General features: G+C 42.2%; 2 protein-coding genes across 12 annotated transcripts in view; one reads left to right on the top strand and one right to left on the bottom strand.

The window, feature by feature from the left end:
* CNTRL (centriolin) overlaps positions 1–928 on the bottom strand; it is a 57,895-nt gene extending 56,967 nt beyond the window's left edge. For 3 of the 5 annotated variants that reach the window (XM_075120598.1, XM_075120601.1, XM_075120599.1), the window contains exon 1: positions 628–898. The gene's annotated coding sequence lies outside the window, so the exon portion shown is untranslated. Of the gene's footprint in view, positions 1–627 lie in introns of all 5 variants that reach the window. The other 2 variants (XM_075120605.1, XM_075120600.1) reach the window with 2 other exon arrangements.
* Positions 929–999: 71 nt separating this feature from the next.
* Positions 1,000–20,646, top strand: part of C5 (complement C5) — a 56,139-nt gene continuing 36,492 nt past the window's right edge. For 3 of the 7 annotated variants that reach the window (XR_012665289.1, XM_075120610.1, XM_075120611.1), the window contains exons 1-13: positions 1,000–1,925; positions 2,974–3,228; positions 5,557–5,754; positions 9,871–10,063; positions 11,160–11,322; positions 11,985–12,055; positions 13,043–13,134; positions 15,563–15,645; positions 15,861–15,951; positions 16,600–16,705; positions 19,333–19,459; positions 19,819–19,934; positions 20,140–20,340. Coding sequence is in view for 6 of the 7 variants with exons in the window: in XM_075120610.1 (XP_074976711.1) it covers positions 11,250–11,322; positions 11,985–12,055; positions 13,043–13,134; positions 15,563–15,645; positions 15,861–15,951; positions 16,600–16,705; positions 19,333–19,459; positions 19,819–19,934; positions 20,140–20,340 (960 nt within the window). In the remaining variant the exon portion in view is untranslated. The remainder of the gene's footprint in view (positions 1,926–2,973; positions 3,229–5,556; positions 5,755–9,870; positions 10,064–11,159; positions 11,323–11,984; positions 12,056–13,042; positions 13,135–15,562; positions 15,646–15,860; positions 15,952–16,599; positions 16,706–19,332; positions 19,460–19,818; positions 19,935–20,139; positions 20,341–20,646) is intronic. The other 4 variants (XM_075120609.1, XM_075120606.1, XM_075120608.1 and 1 more) reach the window with 3 other exon arrangements.

The following is a 20,646-nucleotide window of genomic DNA, read 5'->3' as shown; positions in this document are numbered from 1 at the left end:
CCCAGAAGTGGCACTTCACAGGGCACTTTGACATGACAACTGCACATCAATTCTGCTACCCTCTGACTGACGCACTACGCGCACCAGCACCCCTTCCTGTGGCTCTGAGACCCAGTCAGGACATGGGGGGGGGGCAGTCCCCAAATACCTGAGGCGCTGGGGACATGAGGATGGGGGGTCGGGCCCCTCTCACCTGAGGCGCTGGTGGGGGGGAGGGATGGGGGTCGGGCCCCTCTCACCTGAGGCGCTGGTGGGGTGGGGGGGAGGGATGGGGGTCGGGCCCCTCTCATCTGAGGCGCTGGTGGGGTGGGGGGGAGGGATGGGGGTCGGGCCCCTCTCACCTGAGGCGCTGGTGGGGGGGGGAGGGATGGGGGTCGGGCCCCTCTCATCTGAGGCGCTGGTGGGGTGGGGGGGAGGGATGGGGGTCGGGCCCCTCTCATCTGAGGCGCTGGTGGGGTGGGGGGGAGGGATGGGGGTCGGGCCCCTCTCACCTGAGGCGCTGGTGGGGGGGGGAGGGATGGGGGTCGGGCCCCTCTCATCTGAGGCGCGAGGGGGTCGGTCTCGTCTCGGAGATTGGGGATCCCGGTCCCCGCCCCAAGGAGTTCCCCACGGCTCCGCGTTGATTACCTGGGTTGACATGGTAACGCCTCGCCGCCGCCGCCGCCGCCTATGTCCCCGGCGTTCTGGGCCTGGGCAAGCCTGGGCAAGCCTGGAGCCCTCTTGTGGCCAAACCGGCCTCCCGCCGGGCGCTACGACGGCTGCCGCCCCGCCGGCGCGACACTTACGGCGCAGCGGCTCCTTTAAGAGCCCGGCGCTGGCAGCCGAGCCATCGCCATTTCGGTTTGGTGCTGACGGGAAAGGGGCGGTGCCCGTCGTGGCCGCGCCCCTTCCTAACGGCCACAGCCTCCCCTTTCCAGCACGGGCCCCACCCGGCGCAGGGGGAGCCGGAGCCGGAGCCGGAGCCGGGCCCTGCCTCAGGGGGGCGGGCTCTTCAGGGAGGGGGCGGGGCTTAGGGACCACCCCCACCAGAGGCTCTGGCTGAGGCGGCTCCCCGCAGGGCTCTGTGTCGGACCCCGGTGTCCGGCCCGGCCTGTCACCCTGCCTGGGCTGACGCGGGCGAACTGAGCGGTCCCTGCCTGGATCTCTCAGAGGAGGCCGCAGATCCCAAGGCCCTGTCCGCTCCGGCGCCCGGGCGCGGGTCACCGCTTGGCCCGTGGCTCGGGCTGGCCAGTGTGCGGCGCTCCCGCCCCGGGTGTGCCCCGGGGCGGGGCGGGGCGGGGGGATCAGGGGAGCCGCCCGGCCGCGTTAGCGTGGTGGAGTTGCTGGAGGTTTGATCTCAGGCGGGGGCGGCGTGTCAGGCGCGGGGCTTTGGCGGCTGGGAGCCGCGAGTGCGGAGCGAGGGTCACAGATCAGGGCCTGGGCGTGAGGACCCGTCTCCCGCCAGCTGAGGGCAGACGCAGCGATGTGGCTCGAGTGCCTCTCTGCGGGGTTGGGCCCCAGTTTAGGCTGAGTTATTCCCACGTTGCCTTTTGAAATGGCAGGTGTCACTCAAGCTTTGGCCAACCTTTCCCCTCTCAACTGTATCCTGAGCAGAGTTGTTGAGGCCCTCCCCAGAGGTGGATGCGTGTGGGCCATGACTGCAGGAATTGCCAGCCCCCATCATTCAAAAACCAGGCGATGACCATGAGATCTTTCAAACATAATACACCTTGTGCTCCTGGGGGAATTGTGCACCACAGCGCATGTGAAGAATTTATGTCCCCTGGGCGCATGGCGCGTGTGAAGAATTTATGTCCCCTGGCAGATTTCTTTGCTTCCCCATAGAAAAATGACTTTCTGAAGGGGGAGAAAAGGGAAGCCACAAAGGCGGTCATGCAGTCCTCCACAGCAGTATTTCTTGAATGCCCAGGGCAGCCAGCAGAGAGGTAAATCACTGGGGCAAGGGGTGGGACTGGGGAAGACTTGGCTGGTGGTTCCTACCCTGTGCCAGGATAAGCATCTAGTCGTGGCTCAACAAGGGAGGATGGGACTTCCTCTTCCCCTGCATGGTATCTGGGACTGGGTCAGACCCACCCCATATTTCTCCCCCAGCTGCAAGAAGCTCTGCAAACTCCCCCTGCTGCCACTCGCTTCCTGCACCCATTGCTCCTCAGCTGCAGGGGGAGGGATACCTATACAGGGAGTGGCTCCTCCATCCACCCAACCCCCATGCATCCAGAGCCTGTCATGCCTCACTCCCTGACAGTCAGAACCCCCTCCCCATGAGCCCCATTCCCCCTGTACCTGGACCACCCTGGTGAGACACTCGCTCATGGATCCCCAACCAGCTGCATGTGGTTTCCCACCCCAATGAGCCCCACTCTCCCAGCATCTGGATGGCCCCACTGATGCCCCCCACAGACCTCCCTGCTGAGATCTATACCCCCACAGACCCCACTTAGCCCCAACCACCTTCACCTGGGCACCCTGCAGAGTCCCATTACCATTGCACCCAGAAATGCCCCCAACAAGCTCCTGTGCATCCATATCCCCCCAAAACCTATATCCCACACTGAACTGCCCACAGCCAGATTGCCCCACAAAGAACCTTCTCAACCCACACCTGGATCCCCGCACAATGAGCCTCTCCACACTTGGATCCTGTCTTGCTGAGCCTTCCTGCCCACAGCTGGTGCACCTGGCATGGAGGGGCAGGGCCCTAGGTTGTTTCTGGGGCAGGCCTGGTCCTTACGCTATATCAGGGTTGGGTGCAGCCTCACCACTGAGTCCATGTCCTGGCTGGGGGGAGCTGCACAGTGATCTCCCACCTTTGGGCAGCCAGTGGCCTTTGCTCCCCAATGCCATGCTGGAGCATCCATATTTATTTGACGAAATTTGCAGAATATTGCAGAATTTTAAAATATTGTGTACACAATTTTGACTTTTTTGGCACAGAATGCCCTCAGGAGTAATCTTATATTCTTTGCCTTCTAGTTTCTGAGACTCTAGGGTGCACTCAGTTCATGTTTTCAAGATTTTCTCTGCAACAATGGAGGCAAGAAACTTTTTTCCTAATGCTTGGGCCTGACTTTTAGAGGTGACAAGCATCCGCAGCTCCAACTGAAGTCGATGGGAAATGCAAGTGCTCAGCACCTTTGAAAATTTGGCCTTGAGGGTCAAATCCTACTCACCTTACTTGCATGAGTACTCTTATTGAAGTAAATCAGTGGCATTAGTTATGGGAGTAGGGTGAGTGCAGGTTTTGTGTTTAAAAAGGGAAATTTTTTTAATTGTTTTACCAGAATAATTCTCAACAGTTGTCTAGCTGATAATAATCACTCCGAAGTGAAGTGATTTTAAATTGTTGCTTTCTGTAATAAGTAATTTTACATACTTAATATGTTACATTTGAGTATAGCATTATAAAGTTATAGGTGGATGCTTTTTGTAGTGTGGGTGATTTGAAATAGCACTTTGAAATATGCAACATAATTCATCATGAGAAAAATGGAGCACTTTCTTTAGTCTCCAAGTTAACTAAAATGAGGGAAGTGTACCTCAGATGAGTGAGATTTTATAAGTAGTTATACTTCATCAGTACCCTGTCGTCTCCTGCTACTTGGGTAAAAAAAAGTTTTATTCCCTTGACTTTTAAAATTACTTTAGAAAAGCAAGTAACCCAGGGTGTATGTTGTGCAATTTATGGAGTTCTGCACCTCTATCCTGAAGTCACTGAGGCTGTGCATGCAAGATTCTACCCGTGCAGAGCAAATTGCAGTATCTGGCCCTAAATTGCTACCTTGTTTATAGCAATATTTAAAATAATCTACATGACTTTTTTTACATTGGTTTCAAAATCAGCTAGGCTTGTGTTTGATTCAGTTTACAGCAAGCATTGGTACAAAATCAGAAAAAAATGAGGGGAAAGGAGTATCATTGGATTTTACCTTAGATTTAAAAACAGTTACTTGAAAGATTTAAATTTTACAAGACAGACCTGTAAAAATTTGTTCATCAGTGTTTTTTATTGTTTATTGTATGGAACATCATGGCTTGATGTTCTTAATAATAAGTAATATGAGCTTTATTTTTGTATAATAATTGAAAATATTATAACTTCTAAATATTATCTCCAGTTAATGGTTATCTCCCAAGAGCATTATTAGAGTTTCTCTTGTTGTGGCAAATGTAATTGTAGCATGTTATACTTTTTATAATTTCATGTTATTCTGATCAGAGATACCTATTGTAAACATCTTTTCCCGTAAATACTGGCTACAGTATTTGTTTAAGCTTGCAAAATCTTGCACAACTTTTATCTAGTTTGACTGTTTTATAGACTTGTTTGCTCAAGTATTGCACACAGATGGACTGGCAAGTAAAGGTTCTGTCTTCACCACAACCATTTAGAATAAGTATTTTTCTCCTCATGCTTAGTTTAGAAACTTTAGATGTAGGTCACCTTTAGAACTTAGACTTATAGACTTGAAGGCCAGAAGGGACCATCATGATTGTCTAGTCTGACATCTTGCACATTGCAGGCCACGGAACCCTGCCCACCCACTCTTAGACCCATAACCTCTGGCCATGGGTGGTGGGTGGAGCCCCACTCTGGGGAGGCTAGCCACCAGCTCTGCCCCTTCCGCCCACACCCTCCCCACAGCCAGAGCCGCGAGACTAGCCTCCGCGGCCAGAGCCACAAGCCCCCCTTCCCTGCCCCGGAGGAGCCCAGCCAGGCTGGTCAAGTCTCCCCCCGCTTGGAGGAGCCTGGGGCTGGCTGCAGCGCTGCCATACCTCTCCTCCCCAGGCCCAACCCCCCCACTACCCAGGGGAAAAGTCTGTAGAAGACGCTTTTTGATGTGCCCCATGTAGATTCCAGGGTGACTGAGGAGGTGGTATGTGCCTTCTCTGCCGCCCCGGAACCTGCATGGGGCATAATAAAGCAAAAACTTCACCGCCAAACCCTGCAACCAGGGGTGTCGCAGTAGAGCCTCCTCTGCCCTATTATACCTACCACCCATGCCTCTGCTGAATTACTGAAGTCCTCAAATCATGATTTAAAGACTTCATGTTACAGAGAATCCACCATTTACACTAGTTTAAACCTGCAAGTGACCCATGCTGCAGAGGAAAGCAAACCCACCCAGGATCTCTGCCAATCTGATCTGGGGAAAAACTCCTTCCTAACCCCAAATATGACAGTCAGTTAGACCTGAGCATTTTGGCAAGACCCAACAGCCAGATACCTGGGAAAGAATTCTCGGTAATAACTCACAACTCTCCCATCCAGAGTCCCGTCACTGGCTGGTGGGGATATTTCTAACTTTGCAAATAACAACTGTATTTTGCCTCTTGTACATGAAAATTTGGTAAAATGTCTAGGATGAAATCAAGACAGAGCGATTATTAGAAATTAAAACTGAATGATATTGCTTATTCATAAAATGAGTTATTACTGAATTAAACTGTATGTTGACCATGGTCATCCTTGGTACTAGCATTTTATGTCATCTAGAAGTCTGCATCCGCTTCTGCAGATACCATCTGTTTCATAACAATATGTCTCTGTTTTCCTAGATTTCCGTATTGATGACCCAATCTTGAAAGGGAGTGAAGGGCAGGTTTATGATTTTTGAGTGACCTGCCAGCCTCGCTACAGAAATCATAACTGGTTAAAATAGCCACCAGTATGTATACACAGCTGCAAGCTGTATCCATGTTTATAGGATTTTAATGATGAGCAGCAAAGGCACAGGTCAAATGTATGATTTTATAGTAAGTATGAGCAAGGGTGGGGGAGCACATGTGTAGCGCTGGGAGACATGTTTTGATTTGTGTAAGTGGCGAATGAGATGTGTGTACTGTGGTGAGGGATTATTGTGTGTGCTGATCCTGCTGTGGGTGGTTGTGTTGATTTATATGTGTGGAGTTGTTCTGAGAGATTTGTGTTGTTCTGTCAGGGGATTGTGATGGGAGATTTGTATTGTTTTGTGAAGCTGATGAAGGAGGAGTATGTGCTCTGGTGAGTGGCTATGTGTTTTGGGTTTATTCTGTGTGATAGTAGTGGTATTGTGTGGGTAGTTGTGTTGACTTGTGTCTGTGGGGTTGTGCTGTGAGATTTTATTTTGAGTTGTATGGGTGGCAAATTAACCTTTGAAGAACCATGCAGTTGGGCAAGTAAACCATCATCTATACAGTCTCCTTAGATCATGAACTCATTACAACCACTGAAATTGTTGAATGCAAATTAGCTGTAGGGTAGGGTGATGATTGGTTGAGTTATCTCTAATATCACAATGGTCTGGGATTGTTGGCATAGATACATGCCTTACTGTTTTTCTTATATATATAGATTGTTGGAATACTTAGTTTTTGAGGGTCTTTTATCTACCCTGTTTAGGGTGACCAGATAGGAAGTGTCAAAAAGCGGGACGGGGTGGGGGCTAATAGGTGCCTATATAAGAAAAAGCCCCAAATATCGGGACTGCCCCTTTAAAATCAGGACATCTGGTCACCCTAACCCTGAGACTTCGGTGCAGTGAGGGGGGGAAAATTACACTTCAGTCTCCCGGGACACTCTCTAACAGATTTAAAAGTAGCCATACATCAACAAAAAAACTTCATAAACAGATTTCAAAGAGAAACTGCAGAGCTACAATTCATTTGCAAATTTAACACCATTAAGTTGGGCTTGAATGGAGACTGGGAGTGGCTGGCTAACTACAAAAGCAATTTTCCTTCTCTTGGTATTGACCACCTCTCTTGGTGTTGACACATCCACCCTGATCAAATTGGCCCTGTCAACAGTGGTTCTCCACTTGTAAGGTAACTCCCCTATCTTCATGTGTCAGTATATTTATGCCTGCATCTGTTATTTTCACTCTGTGCAACTGAAGAAGTGGGTTTGTTACCCACGAAAGCTTATGCCCAAATAAATCTGTTAGTCTTTAAGGTGCCACCAGACTTCTTGTTGTTTTTGTGGCTAGATACTAACATGGCTACCCCTCTGATACTTGACAGTATATGCAAGTCTCTCCTGGTGGTGGTGCCTCTTGGGAGGTGTTACAACCTGAGTGAATTTGCCTAATCACCCATCACTGTTCCTATTTCTTGGAGGGTTGTGGTACTCCTCCCCCACGGAATTACATACAGTCCCTGGCTTGCAATGATACAAAGCTTAATACAGGAAAATCTCCCAAAGATATTGCAGGAACTGCCATATCTGTCACAATCTACACCTTTAGGATTTAATACTACCATTGAATAAACCGAACAAAACTGCCTCAAGGCGAGGAGATGACCAAATACAGATAAGTTTTTAAGCTGCTGACTCAGCTGAATCATTAATTTGTTGATATATATTTATTTTTTGTTTTAAGATTGATTGTTAATAGGAAAAAGGGTGATATGAGGATACATGCACTGTCATTTACATTTGGAGGAGGAGGTGGCTTGGGAAGGGTCTAGACTAGTGTCGCGCAACCTGCGGCCTGCAAGCCACATGTGGTCCGTCGGGATAATCTGATTGCAGTCTCCGAGACATTTTGCTGACGTTGACTGTCCGCAGTCACAATCCCTCCGCAGCTCCCATTGGCCAGAAACTGAAAACGCGGCCACTGGGAGGTGCAGGGGGCCATGTCTGTGGACGGTCAGTGTCAGCAAATGTCTTGCGGTTCGCAATCAGATTACCCTGATGGACCGCATGTAGCCCGCGGGCCACAGGTTGCCCACCACTGGTTTTGGCAGAAGTTCTACGGTGAAATTGATACAGAGTAGCTTGATTGATAGTACTGTTTCCTTCATCCTAATCAAGTTCATTGCTCAGTGTAAGGAACTCTTTCTGTAAATCTTCTTCATTGTGCGGTACACCATTCATTTGGTGGTTATATTTTTGGAAAGGTCAGCAGAATAAGACAATTGACAGTGTTCAGATTCTGTGGCAATCAAAAGTAGCTATTGGTAATAAATTACGAGAGCTGTGTGGGACCCAGATGTTCTGTTCTGTGGGATACTCTGTGATTTCCAAATTTGTGTTCATTCCAAATTGGAACAGAATGTCAAATTTCAAAATTTCCAAAGAAATGAAATTTTAAAAAATGTGTTTCAGGTTAACTGAAACATTTTTGTTCTGATTTTGACTTTTTTTATAATATAAATTTCTAAACCAAATGTCATTTTTAAATTAAACAATCAAAACATTCCTTTCTGAAAATGTTGATATCCCTGTAATTGTGCACAGATCAAAAGCAGAATGAAGCCTAAATTAGGGGGTTTAGTTGTGCTGACGTTCTTCAAAGCCATAAGATAGGGAGGGAGGAAGTAGTGTTTAGTAAAGCAGTATTTTCAGAGATCTGATATTAATGATTAATCTTTAGATAAATACAGATAACACAAACGTACTTGAGTGAAGCAGAAGCCAAATACCCTTTCACCAAAGTTTCACTAGGGTTTTTGGTTTCATGCTTGTGCCAATCATGAATATTTTAAGCTTCATTTGTATTTTGGCTTTTTGTGGAAGAAGTTTGAGTCAGGAGCAAACGTAAGTAAAACACGGTGTGTTTACTGGAAATATTGCTTGATGATGATAGCCATCAATCAAACAACACAAAAGGCATTATGTGGGCCTGATTCTGCAGTTCTTGCTCAGTCAGAGCGCGGATTTGAGTTGGAGTTTTGCCTAAGAAAGGACTGCGGAATTGGGCTCTATTTGCTGTCACAAACCCAAAGGGATATATTCATCTCTTCATGCGCATTGGTGGTTCTGCCTGTGTTGACAGGAGGATGATCCCAGGGTGCTGCAAATTTTAAATAATTTAAAAATAATGTTTGCCTGACTGTCTAAAGTACATGGAAACATATTTCACTGCACTCTTATTTGTAAGCTGTTATTTAAATATGTTTTAAAAATAATACACTGTAGTGTTTATCTGACTTCTTATAACTACAAAAAAAAATTTAGAAAGCAGAGAATCCAGCTGCTTTTGATATTTAAAACAAAGGAGATGACTACTGCACATGCATAGAATATTTGTTCAACAAACTTCAGAAGTATTCTCAACAAACAGACTTACTGTGATTATATACATTGAATGCTGTATGTGCTGCTCTGCAATGATAGCCGTTCCAATTTAAAAAGAACTATATGAATTTAGGTACCAATTCTGCCAACATTTATGTACACGTTCAAGTATAGTTTCGTTGATTTCGACAGGAGTACTCAAAATAGTAAAGGTAATCGTGTGTAAGTTTTCACAGGATAGGACTGGGGTTTGTTTGAGGTTGTTTTGCCCCTATTATTTTACTAGATTATTTTAAATACCTCAATACATATTCACTTGAAACAAAGAGAGTTCTAATCAGAAGAGTTTTGTCTGACACACATACAATCTACTTTCTCAAAAGCACTGAAGGATTCTCTATCACAAAAAACAATTTTCATTTTAAAAACATGTTTATCAGGAGATCGGCCTTTCAAACATTGTTCCTGTCTATAATTAATAGAATCTACTGCAATTTTGAGATCTTCTGATTACAAGGATTAGGCTTTGTTTGATAGCAGGGGTGAACTTTAGAATTGTGTCAGGGGTTTCTCTTTAGAAAGAACTAACTGTGTACTGGGTTATAAGCATACTGAACTTCCCATAACCAGGCACCTATTGAAGGAAATGATAACTCTTCATAAATATGGTTCTCTTGTTGAATCCCCATTTTGTATTGTTTTTTTTACTATCCAGGAAACATTTTTAATAGAAAATGTTAGTATAAATAGAAGTAGATCAGATCTGTAACCTGTCAGCTTTGACTGTATACCTTTAAGTTAATTTAAAATGAAAATAAGTACAAAAGAAACTGACAGTTCCATTGTCTGTATGATTTTTTTAAATTTTATAGATACGTTATTACAGCACCAAAGATCTTCCGTATTTTAGCATCGGAGAAAGTGGTAATTCAAGCTTTTGGATATGAGACTGCGTTTCCTGTCAGCATCTCTATTAAAAGTTTTCCAGATAAGCGTACTACTTATGCTTCTGGCCACACCCAATTATCTCCAGCCAACAAATTCCAAGGCTCTGTAACCTTAACAGTATGTATTCAAAACAGTTCTTGTTCTCTCTTATCTTGCATTTGACTGTAAAAATAGGTTGGATTGACTCCACTATGACAAGTATCCAGTTTCTTTAATTGTGAAGAGAAAGGGCCTGATTCTCCAGTCTGCTACACCCATTTTGTGTAAGTGTAATTCTTTTGAAATCCTCCACTATGAAAGTGTAAAACTGGTATAATAGAGTGGAGAATAAGGTGCCAAAAATAATAAAAAAAGTATAAATATAATTTTGTTCTTTCAAAGTGACATTTTTCTGTAGTGTAGTCACACCCTTTCTTTCACTGATGCAGTTATGCCCAAGGAAATAAAATCAGCAAGAAAAAAGGTTTGTTCAAGTTTTAATATAAAAAACAATTAGTTTTAGTATAGGAATCATTGCTCCAAAAGAATATTGCTTTAATTATCTTTAATGCCTATGGTCATATCTCTCAATTGTCTGTTTATCATGCTGATGATCACATCAGTTATCCAAACATGTTCTTTGTTTCCATGGACCAGACAGACGTGTTCTATATTTTTTATTGAACTAATGGTATTAGAGATACTAAAGCATCCTACTAATTAAACCTTTAACAAGGAAAAAAAGGAAAATTTAAATAAGGAACAAACAATGAGTATGGAAAAGATTGATTAGTTGTGTGCTCAATCTAAGGAAACATGCTGACTAGTTTAGGGGTGAAATTAAGGCCCCATTGAAGTCAATGGCAAAGCTCCCATTAACTTTGATGGGGCCATGATTTCACCCTTGGAGTGAAATGGAATTTGAATGAGTTATACAGTAACTGTATGTAGGTCCCTCTAGTCATGTATTTTACCTCTGGAAATGGCCAGTAAATGGTGCCTCAGAAAAAAGTGAACCACAATGTAGAGCTCATGACCATTTATACATTGTGAACATGGAGAAGAAATTCCTTCATGATGCTGGTGTTGATGAATGTATTTAGTAAATAATTAACAACAGAATGCTAATTATCGTTCAGATATTCTATTCAACAAAAAATGCAGGGGAAAGCCATAGTTTGATTATTTTAATATTTACCAATATTTATTTGTCTCTCCCCACAATCCCTGGCAGATTCAACCGAAAGATTTGCTAGGATCAGTGAGTTCAGTCCTGTATGTGTATCTGGAAGCTAGTTCTTCACATTTTACAAGAGAGAAAAAAATGCCAGTTACCTATAAAAATGGATTTCTCTTTATTCAGACGGACAAACCCATTTATACTCCTGATCAGTCAGGTACAGTAATGTCTGTTTCTTCTGTTTGGCTTAAAGCTTTAAAGTGAGTCTATGTCGCCAAGGAATTAGGATTTAAATTTACTTTAAACGATCAACCACATTGCTGGATTTTCACCAGTTGCTTGCTATCTAAGCAGACAGTCTATTTGAACATCAAAATAATAATTTGCAGTGTGTTAGCACTTTATGAACTAATTATTTCTTGCAAAATTCCTTCCTTCATTCCCACTCTCCACCTTACACCATGAAGTGTTTAACACATGTGTAAACTGAGGCACATAGGACAAGAGAAAGATCTTTGCTGAAAATATATTCAAAAATATTATTGAAGAAATACTTCATTGAAAAAAATTAATTGGATTACTGTCTTTGTCAAGACTGAGTTTATAGTAGTTTCGTCCCACAGAAAAATGTAATGCTGGATCATGGAAGTTAAAGAATTTATTATGGATTTTAATGATTTAATCTGAAGCAGTTGTCAATACAAAATCTGTCTATGTTGATAGCATGAATAAATGGCTCAATGTATTTCTGTAGTGGGGGTTACAGATATGCAACAAATCAAGAATATCCTTTAATACTGAAGATTTTTAGGAATAAATATGTATAGAAGCTTAAGGTTACTTGAACCTTTTAAAATTTATTATAAATAATTCTTACAGTGAAAATCAGGGTTTATTCTTTGAATGAAGAACTGAAGCCAGCCCGAAGAGAAACTGTCTTAACTTTTGTGGTGAGTCTGTTGCAATTTAATTTAATTAATAATGCTGGCATTTTGGAGACCGTAAAGAGTCTATAGTTCAATAGTAAACCACTGCTATAGTATGAAAAATGATTGATCTCCACATATTTAAAAAATTAACAGTGCTTGTCAGGAAACTGCTATTGCAATTTAATAACCTTTTAGAAGTCCTAAAAGTGACTTAGCACAGTTGGACAGAGCTTTGTAAGTCTTATCTCAAGAGTAGCCTCAGTGGAAAAAATTGATTTACCACTTATCTCTAAAGAAAGGTTTTGTGGGAGAGCTTTCATTGCATGTAAGTTGTTTTTGGTGTTGCCATTTCTTTCATTTCAAATGCAAAGGAATCAATAGTCTCAATATTAGCTTTAGTGTCATTACCACAGTAATATAATAGTGATAATATTGAGCATCATGTGATCACTATCTTTTAAATTCATTTAATTATTGGAGCACCAGTCAGATGTTTTGCCAGAGTTTCAAATTCTGGTGAGTTAGTCACTCCCAAGTTCACAGTTTACTGCTGTTTTAACTCCTGTATCACACATTTCACCAGAGGATTCAATTTCAAAGTTAGGGCATGATCCTGAAAACATTTAAGCACATGATTAGCTTCATGCCTGGGAGCAGTCCAATTAATATCATTGAGATTACCCTTGTGTGTAAAATTATTCATATGCATTTGTTTTTCGGAATTAGGTCTTAATTTTGTGTCGTTAAAATCTCAATGCATCAGGCTGAGGAGTTCTACATGTTGGTGAAGAGTCTATAAAATTAAGGTGCAGTTTCAGCATAGGAATTGTTTCAGAAAAAGGTTTGTTTTCTGTTCTGTGAAATGGACAAAATCTGAAGAAAAAATGAGCCTGATCATGCTCCCACTGAAGTCACTAAAGACTAACTCTCCTCTAAATGTGCCATATGAGCATGTGATGTTCACCTGTCTGTAACTTTTGTTTTTTGTTTTTCTGTTTTGATCTAAAGGATCCAGAAGGAGTAAAAGTGGATATTACGGAAGAGGAAGACTTTACTGGAATTATATCTTTTCCTGACTTCAAGATTCCTTCGAATCCTAAGTAGACTTAAGTTTGTTTTAATGCCATTTCTCAAAAACGTTGAAACTGCATTTTGCTGATATGGAGGGGACTTGAGTTACATGGAACTTGAAATTTCTAGTCATTTTTATTATTACTGTTATTATTTATTATTTGTATTACTGTAGTTCCCAGGAGCCCAAAACATGGATCCCCTCTGTGCTAGGCTCTGTACAAACACAGAACAAAAAGACAGTCTTTGTCCCCAAGTGTTTACAGTCTATGTATAAGACAAGAGACCACAGATGGCTACAGACAGAAGTACAAGCAAATAATGAGCCAATATTGTCTAAATAGACAAGACAGACTGTGTGGGAGAATGGCTGTATCATAAGCAGAGTGAACTATATGATGGCAGCAAATGTCATGTTAGTTCTACATTTTTGGGGGGGCATGTGCGTAAATGTACTTAGGAGGGGGATCTGCTAAATGGGAAGGGGAGGAGGAGGAGAGGCATGTGTGGAGTTCTTGGTATTGTGTATATCAGCCATGCTATAAGGGTAATAATAGCCATGCTCTCTTCCTATCAGTCAAATGAGAAAGCAGCATTAACGGTAGCCGTATAGGAGTCGCACTTCCTTGTCTTTCTGATATATATGGAAAATGCCACAGTGGAAAAGGGAGTAGGGAGAAGTGGCAGGTGAAGATATTGATGTATAAAGCTGCAGTTATAGCACAATGATAGGCCTATCATGTTCCAATGCCTGAGAAAATTTTAAAAAACTATAGACTTCTCTCCACTCCGACTCAGGCATGAGGTCAAAGACCCAACTATTTCCAGGAGTGAGAACTTTTAGATACACTCAAACACTAGTGCTAGTTATAGTTTGAAAGTAACTGTATGAACATTTAAACAGGCAATTTGTTGTTGTTTTTTCTCTATATAATCTGTGTGTGTGTGTAGTAAGGTTAGAAAGATATTATATGGCAAGAATAGATCCAAAATAAATGCCTCCTCGTTTTCCTTGAATCCTGTAGGGGATGCTGCAAGTACACTGGGTGGGCAAAGTGGTACGAGTGGAGATTTAGAGGAGAGTGTTTTAACTGATTTTTTTTCCCCTAGAAAAAGTGAACAGTATTTTCAGTTATTTAAAAAAAACTGAATTCACATCCCTGTCAGGTCTTGGGTTTCTCATAACAGTAGCCTTACATCGTTTGGACTGGGGAACCTAAACCCCAGTGATTTCAGGCACTGATTTTATGTACAATAGAACCTCAGAGTTACAAACACCAGAGTTACAAACTGACCAGTCAACCACTCACCTCATTTGGAACCGGAAGTACGCAATCAGGCAGCAGCAGAGACTTAAAAAATGAGCAAATATTGTACAGTGCTGTGTTAAATGTAAACTACAAAAAAATAAGGGGAAAGTTTAAAAAAAAGATTTGGCAAGGTAAGGAAACTGTTTCTGTGCTTGTTTTGTTTAAATTGAGGGTTAAAGCTGTATTAAGTCAATGTGCAATTGTAAACTTTTGAAAGAACCACCATAACGTTTTGTTCAGTGTTACAAACGTTTCTGAGCTACGAACAATCTCCAGTTCAGAGGTGTTCATAACTGAGGTTCTACGGTACTTATTATTATTAATTATTTGTTTATATTGTGTTAGTGTCTGCGAGCCCCAGACATGTACCAGACCCACTGGAGTTGTACAAGTCCCCTTTGGAGGATATCCTTGATCCGAAAACGTGTTAAAAATACATCTTTTCCTAACACTTTTAACCCAAAACTGACAGCTTGCAGTTTAAGATGCAGTCTCTACAAGAGCTGTTTATTAGTAGATCAACACACAGACCTTGTCATCATGAGGAAAAAAGGTGTATTTTTAACATCTCAGCCAGCTACCATGTTATAACTACAACTTGCCTTATCTACATTAGGATTTTAACATGTGTTAACAATACACATTTTCCTGGTGTAGACATAGATACAGTTTAACACATACCCGTTGGTCCAGCCCTAACCCCAAATGTTTGTTCCAGGATAAAGTGCAAGCATTTGGGGAGTGTCCACACTAGCCATTACAAATATTAAAACTACCTCAAGTTAATTAGCAATCAGCCAACTCTAAATAAAAAATCTAGTGTAGATAAATCTTAAGGCTGTGGAAAGAAGTACTTTTAACCTATCTTAAACTAATGTATGGTAACTAACCCTTGTTACAACTTTACTGAAGACAATGCAGTTGTAGTACATGGGTTAAAAAGGAACATAGTCAAAGTTTGCCTGCATGACTAGGATAGGAACATATGTGCAGCTTTGTGCAGGCTTTGCTCTCACAAAAACCACACAAAACTGTAGATTATTTATTGAAGCAGTCTCTAAATTAGAGTTATTAACTATATTATTAAAAACTATATTATTGGATACAAAATTAATTCTCATCTTGAAAACGTCTTTTTTTTTTATAGGTATGGTGTCTGGAAGATTGAAGCCAAGTACAAAAAGAGTTTCACAACTTCTGCTGTTGCAAAATTTGAAGTCAAAGAATATGGTAATATATGATTGTTCCTGGGTTTTTCAATTCTGAATATTAAATAAGAAAGTAATAGCCGTATTTTTTAATCCCTTTAAGTATGCAATTAAAATCTTTTTAAACATACTTTTGAATCTTTGGACCATTTTCAATGACATCTTTTCATGTTGCTATTGCTTAATATTTAAAATTACATTTAAGTTGTTATATTTAACTTTCTGCTTAATTTTCAGCAATGCCAAGCTTTTTCATCTCCATAGAACCAGAAAAGAACATAATTAGTTCTGAGAAATTTGAGACATTCAGGATTACTATTAAAGCTAGGTAAGGAGATTTGGTCTTGATTTTAATTTTTTTTTTGTCTTTTCTTTGCTTCAATGGAAGGAATCCCCCAGTCTCTAAGGGTATGTCTACACATCAGCAGGGAGCATGCCGCCCAGCCTGGGTAGATAACGTGCTACCTCTGTTCAATCTAGTGCACGAAAAATAGCAGCATGAATGTTGCAGCAGGGGCTAGCCACCGGAGTACAAGCCTGCCTGACCTGCTGGATCGATATTTATGTGGCAAGCGCATACTGCAGTGTCCACACTGCTATCTTTAGTTCACTAGCTTGAGCAGAGGTAGAGCATGTCTATCTACCCAGGCTGAGAGGTATGGCCCCAGCTGCAGGCTAGATGTACCTGAGAGGTCCTCCCATCTTTTTCCTACCTTCTCCTCAAAAAGTCATATCACTGAAGTCCTTTCTGCAGTGGAAGAGGAATAGCTGCACTTTCCTTCAATACTTATCAGCAGTGGTTTGTATGTTAGTCAGAGGGTTTGACAGAGTACATACAAGACCATCTCTTTTCCATGCCACCTGTTGTTCAGAGCTTGACTGCTTATTAAAAATAAGTGCATATGATATTTTATGTTCAGCTTTTCTGCGTCCATTGCAGTAACAACTTTAAAGGAGTATTTTTATTGTTTGCAAGGTATTTTTATAACAAGAAGGTCACCAGGGCAGATGTTTATATGCGTTTTGGAATAATTGAAGGAACTGAAAAAAGGATGATGAAAAAAGCAATGCACGTAACTGAGGTAAGAAGAAGCTAAGCCATTTTTATTGAGTTCAGGCCTGATACAGCTTCCACTGAAGTCTTTCCATGGAATTGAATGGGAGTTGGAGCAGGCCTTTGCAGGCCAGTGCAATGGTTTGCATTCTCAGTTATTCAAAGTCAACACATCCATTAGGGATGTAAAAGTTTAACTGGTTAACCAATAAGCACAGTCTTATCGGTCTTAACGATTAAACTCCGCTGCCCCCCCCACACACATCCGGGGTCCCAGCAGCCAGGACCCTGGGTGCGGTCTGGTGGCCGGGACCCTGGGCGCGGGGAGGCAGCAGAGACCTGGGCTAGGCTTGCGTTTGTGACTCTGGGAGGTGGCTGGCGGGGCCAGGATCCCAGGCACGGGGAGGCAGCAGAGACCTGGGCCGGGATGCCGGGTGCAAGCGGCAGCGGAGCCCCGCGTAAAACGGATGCTGCAGCACCCCCTTTCCCCTAGTTCTCCACCTATGTGAACTCCTTAATGGTTAACCATGTAACCAATAGAATTTTAATAGGTTAAACGGTTACTATTTTTAAACTCTATTTACATCTCTAACATCCATTAAAACTGCTGTTATCAGAGGCATAAAACTTCACCTTGGACTGAAACTTAGTGGACGATGTCTCAGACAGACAGAAAGCAGTTTCAGTTTGGCTCAACTGGCCATTTAAGTAAATAATGTATGTCTATAACTTTCCATGAAATAATTTTTACACTGAAGATTAAAAAGCAAATGAAGGAAATTCAATACAGAATTAATTGTAATAATATTAATCTTTTAACAAGACCTAGACAACTCCAAATTTACCGGGTGTCCTTTGGAATCACCCTTCTCCTCTCAGGTTAGTCTAGCTTTTTGGCTCAGTCATTCAGTCGTGACACAAATCGGTGTCTCCCTTGAGTGAATGATGATTCCCCCTCTGCATAGATTCATTGATTCCAAGGCCAGGATCATCTGGTCTGGCCTACTGTGAAACACAGGCCATAGAACTTCCCAAAATAATTTCTAGAACAGATATTTTAGAAAAATATCCAGTCATGATTTAATAAATTATTGGTGATGGAGAATCCACCATGACCTTTGGTAAGTTTTTTCCAATGATTAATTACTCTCACTGTTAAAAAATTACATCTTACATCCTCTCTAGATTTGTCTAGCTTTGACTTCCAGCCATTGGATTATGTTCTACCTTTCTCTGCTAGATTGAAGAGCCCTACTGTAATCAAGTCACCTCTTAACCTTCTCTTTGTTAAGCTAAATACACTGAGCTCTTTGCGGCATGTTTTCTAATCCTTTAATCATTCTCGTCACTCTTTTCTGAACCATCTCCAATTTATCAACATCCTTCTAAAAATTGTGGGAAATGGAACTGGACACAGTATTCCATAATTGTCTCACCACTGCCAAATACAGAGGTAGAATAACCTCTGTATTCCTTCTCGAGACAGGGGCTCCGGAATGGGGGAGGGAGGGGCAAAGGGGATAAGATGATCAGATGATAAGATGATCAGCTCCGCTGCCATGAAGTGCAGCCCTTGGTAGTGGCACCAGCCTTTCCGAAGGGGGGGCTGAGGTGGGCCCACCACTGGACCCCACCCTCTGCTGCTCCTCTTTCCCCTGAGGCCCCACCCCCTGTCCAGTCCAGAAGCCAGAGACAGCCCATAGTAAAAGCTGCCTAGGGAGCCTGGGCTGCTGTGGGGACCCCAGACCCTCCACCTGCCCTGGGTGGCGTGACCCGGGGCTATGTACATGGGCTGGGGGCTGCTCTTGGGCACCCCGAGCTTCGGCCCTGGGCGGGTGGAGGGTTTGCAGTTTCCCACAGCGGCCTGGGCCTAGAGTGCCACTTTCCCTCCCCTTTTGCCCACTTGATCCTAAATAGGTTATAGCTGTTGATTTTAACATTCCAGTCATCCAAATCATCTCACCAGATTTCAGTAATACCAACGAGATTAAATTTATGCTTATAAATAAGCAATTCCAATTCCTCTTGTTTGTTCCCAGGCTCCTGTCGGTGGTGTATAGGCGATTCAAAAATTTCTTCTCTTGATGTGCTTTGGTTCCTTGATTAATTTTGTTCTCAATATTTTGATTTTTGTGCTGAGTGCTCATATCTTATCTTTCCCTTTTGTTATTAATTTAACCTCCTCCTGACTACTCCAGCCAGCCTATCACTGAGAAGATTGGTCTTCCTTCTATTGAGGTGGAGACCATCCAAAGTATACAGCCTCCTCTCCTCAGAGAAGGTGGACCAGTGTTCCACAAAACCAAAGCCCTCCACTTACTTAGCTCTTGGTGCACTTCCAGAATCATTTGCGTTCTTTCTTCCTTTGCTCATGGAACAGGAAGGCTCTCAGAGAAGATTGCTTGGATATGTAGTGCTCTTAGTTCTTGCTGGCTTCAGGGACACAACTTGGAACATCTACTATCGCTTGGTTAATTTTCAGGGGAGTAACTCTGTTCTCCTTTGTTAGAATTTTTTATCCTTGGTCTCTGCTGTAAACAGATTTTGTGCATGTCCACATCTGAGACAGACACTGTACACCATGCCTTTGGAGATTATTTTTAAACTATGTACAGAAGCATAATTTGTTTATCTTTATTTTTGTTTTATTACCAGATAGTTGATGGAGTTGCAGAGGTCGATTTTAATAGTAAAAATGCAGTTAAGGAAATAGGCTACCAAAGCCTAGAAGAGCTAGATGGGTCATACCTGTATATTGCTGTAACAGTGCTAGAAACTACAGGTAGGGTTTTTGGTTTTTTTGTCCCTCATTTGAACATACTTATGTGAAAATCTGAATAAAATACAAAGTTTAGGCATGGTTCCTGGCCCAAGATCTTCTTTTGTGTTCAGAAATCTCCTTTACCAAAAGGATATGAGAAGGATGACTTAACATCACCAGCACAATTTTACATGTTTTTTAAAAAGCGTTTAAGGTTTTTATTAATTTAATTTCATATTGATAAAAGTTTGATCCTTGAGTGCAAAGACTCCTCAGGCCTGAGTATAACAAATGGTTGGGTTGCCATGACACAGGACTACTGAGGGAGAAAATGGGATCCCTGGAAGACACTTCTCAAAAGAAAAATATTTTTTTGTTAGGTGGACTTAGTGAAGAAAGTGAATTTGCTGGAGTCAGATATGCGCTATCTCCCTACAAATTGAACTTGGTAGCTACGCCTCTATTTTTGAAGCCTGGTCTTCCATTCTTCATCAAGGTTAGTTAACATAAGCAATATGATTGTATGCTATAATATATAATGTTTTTTTTAATGGATGTTACTTGAGATCTGCCTGCCCATTTACTCTCTTGAAGTACTGTGACAAGTGGACAGACTGTTTCTGCCAAGGTACTCCTGCTCATGCTCACATTTAAAGAATAATAGCATTTTTATAGCAAAGTTTCTTTGTTCTAATGATCAGGTTCAGGTAAAGGATACATTGGACCAGCCTGTGGGGAACCTCCCTGTAATTCTCAGTGCAAATGTATTTGATGAGCAAATGGATTCAACTGAGTTGGTACCAGAAGGCTCAGATGCTGGGACAAGACAAACAAGTGTGAATGATGGAACTGCTTTATTTGTGGTTAATATTCCATCTTCTAGCAAAGCACTAGAATTTCAAGTGAGTTAAATTCTTCTGACTGCTCTATTTCTTGCATAGTATGTACTCTCTGACTGTTTACTTTGGCCAGTCTGAAATACAGAAGGGAAGTTTTTACACACGAAACCAGTAGATTAGAAAATTTGACAATTTTATAATCTAACAGGGGGATTGTGACAAATATTCAATACTACCACATACGACTGCTTTAGAGGAAAGTTACTTGTATATTAAACTATTTTGAAACTAATCCCTTGCTGACAACAGTGAGGAAAAGAGAAAATGAAAACAAAACAAATCCAAATACAGATATAGGTGTGTATCCTA

Source organism: Caretta caretta, chromosome 16 (assembly GCF_965140235.1).
Source record: "Caretta caretta isolate rCarCar2 chromosome 16, rCarCar1.hap1, whole genome shotgun sequence".
In the NCBI taxonomy this organism is placed as follows: domain Eukaryota; kingdom Metazoa; phylum Chordata; order Testudines; family Cheloniidae; genus Caretta; species Caretta caretta.
This window is presented reverse-complemented; position numbering and strand designations above follow the sequence as displayed.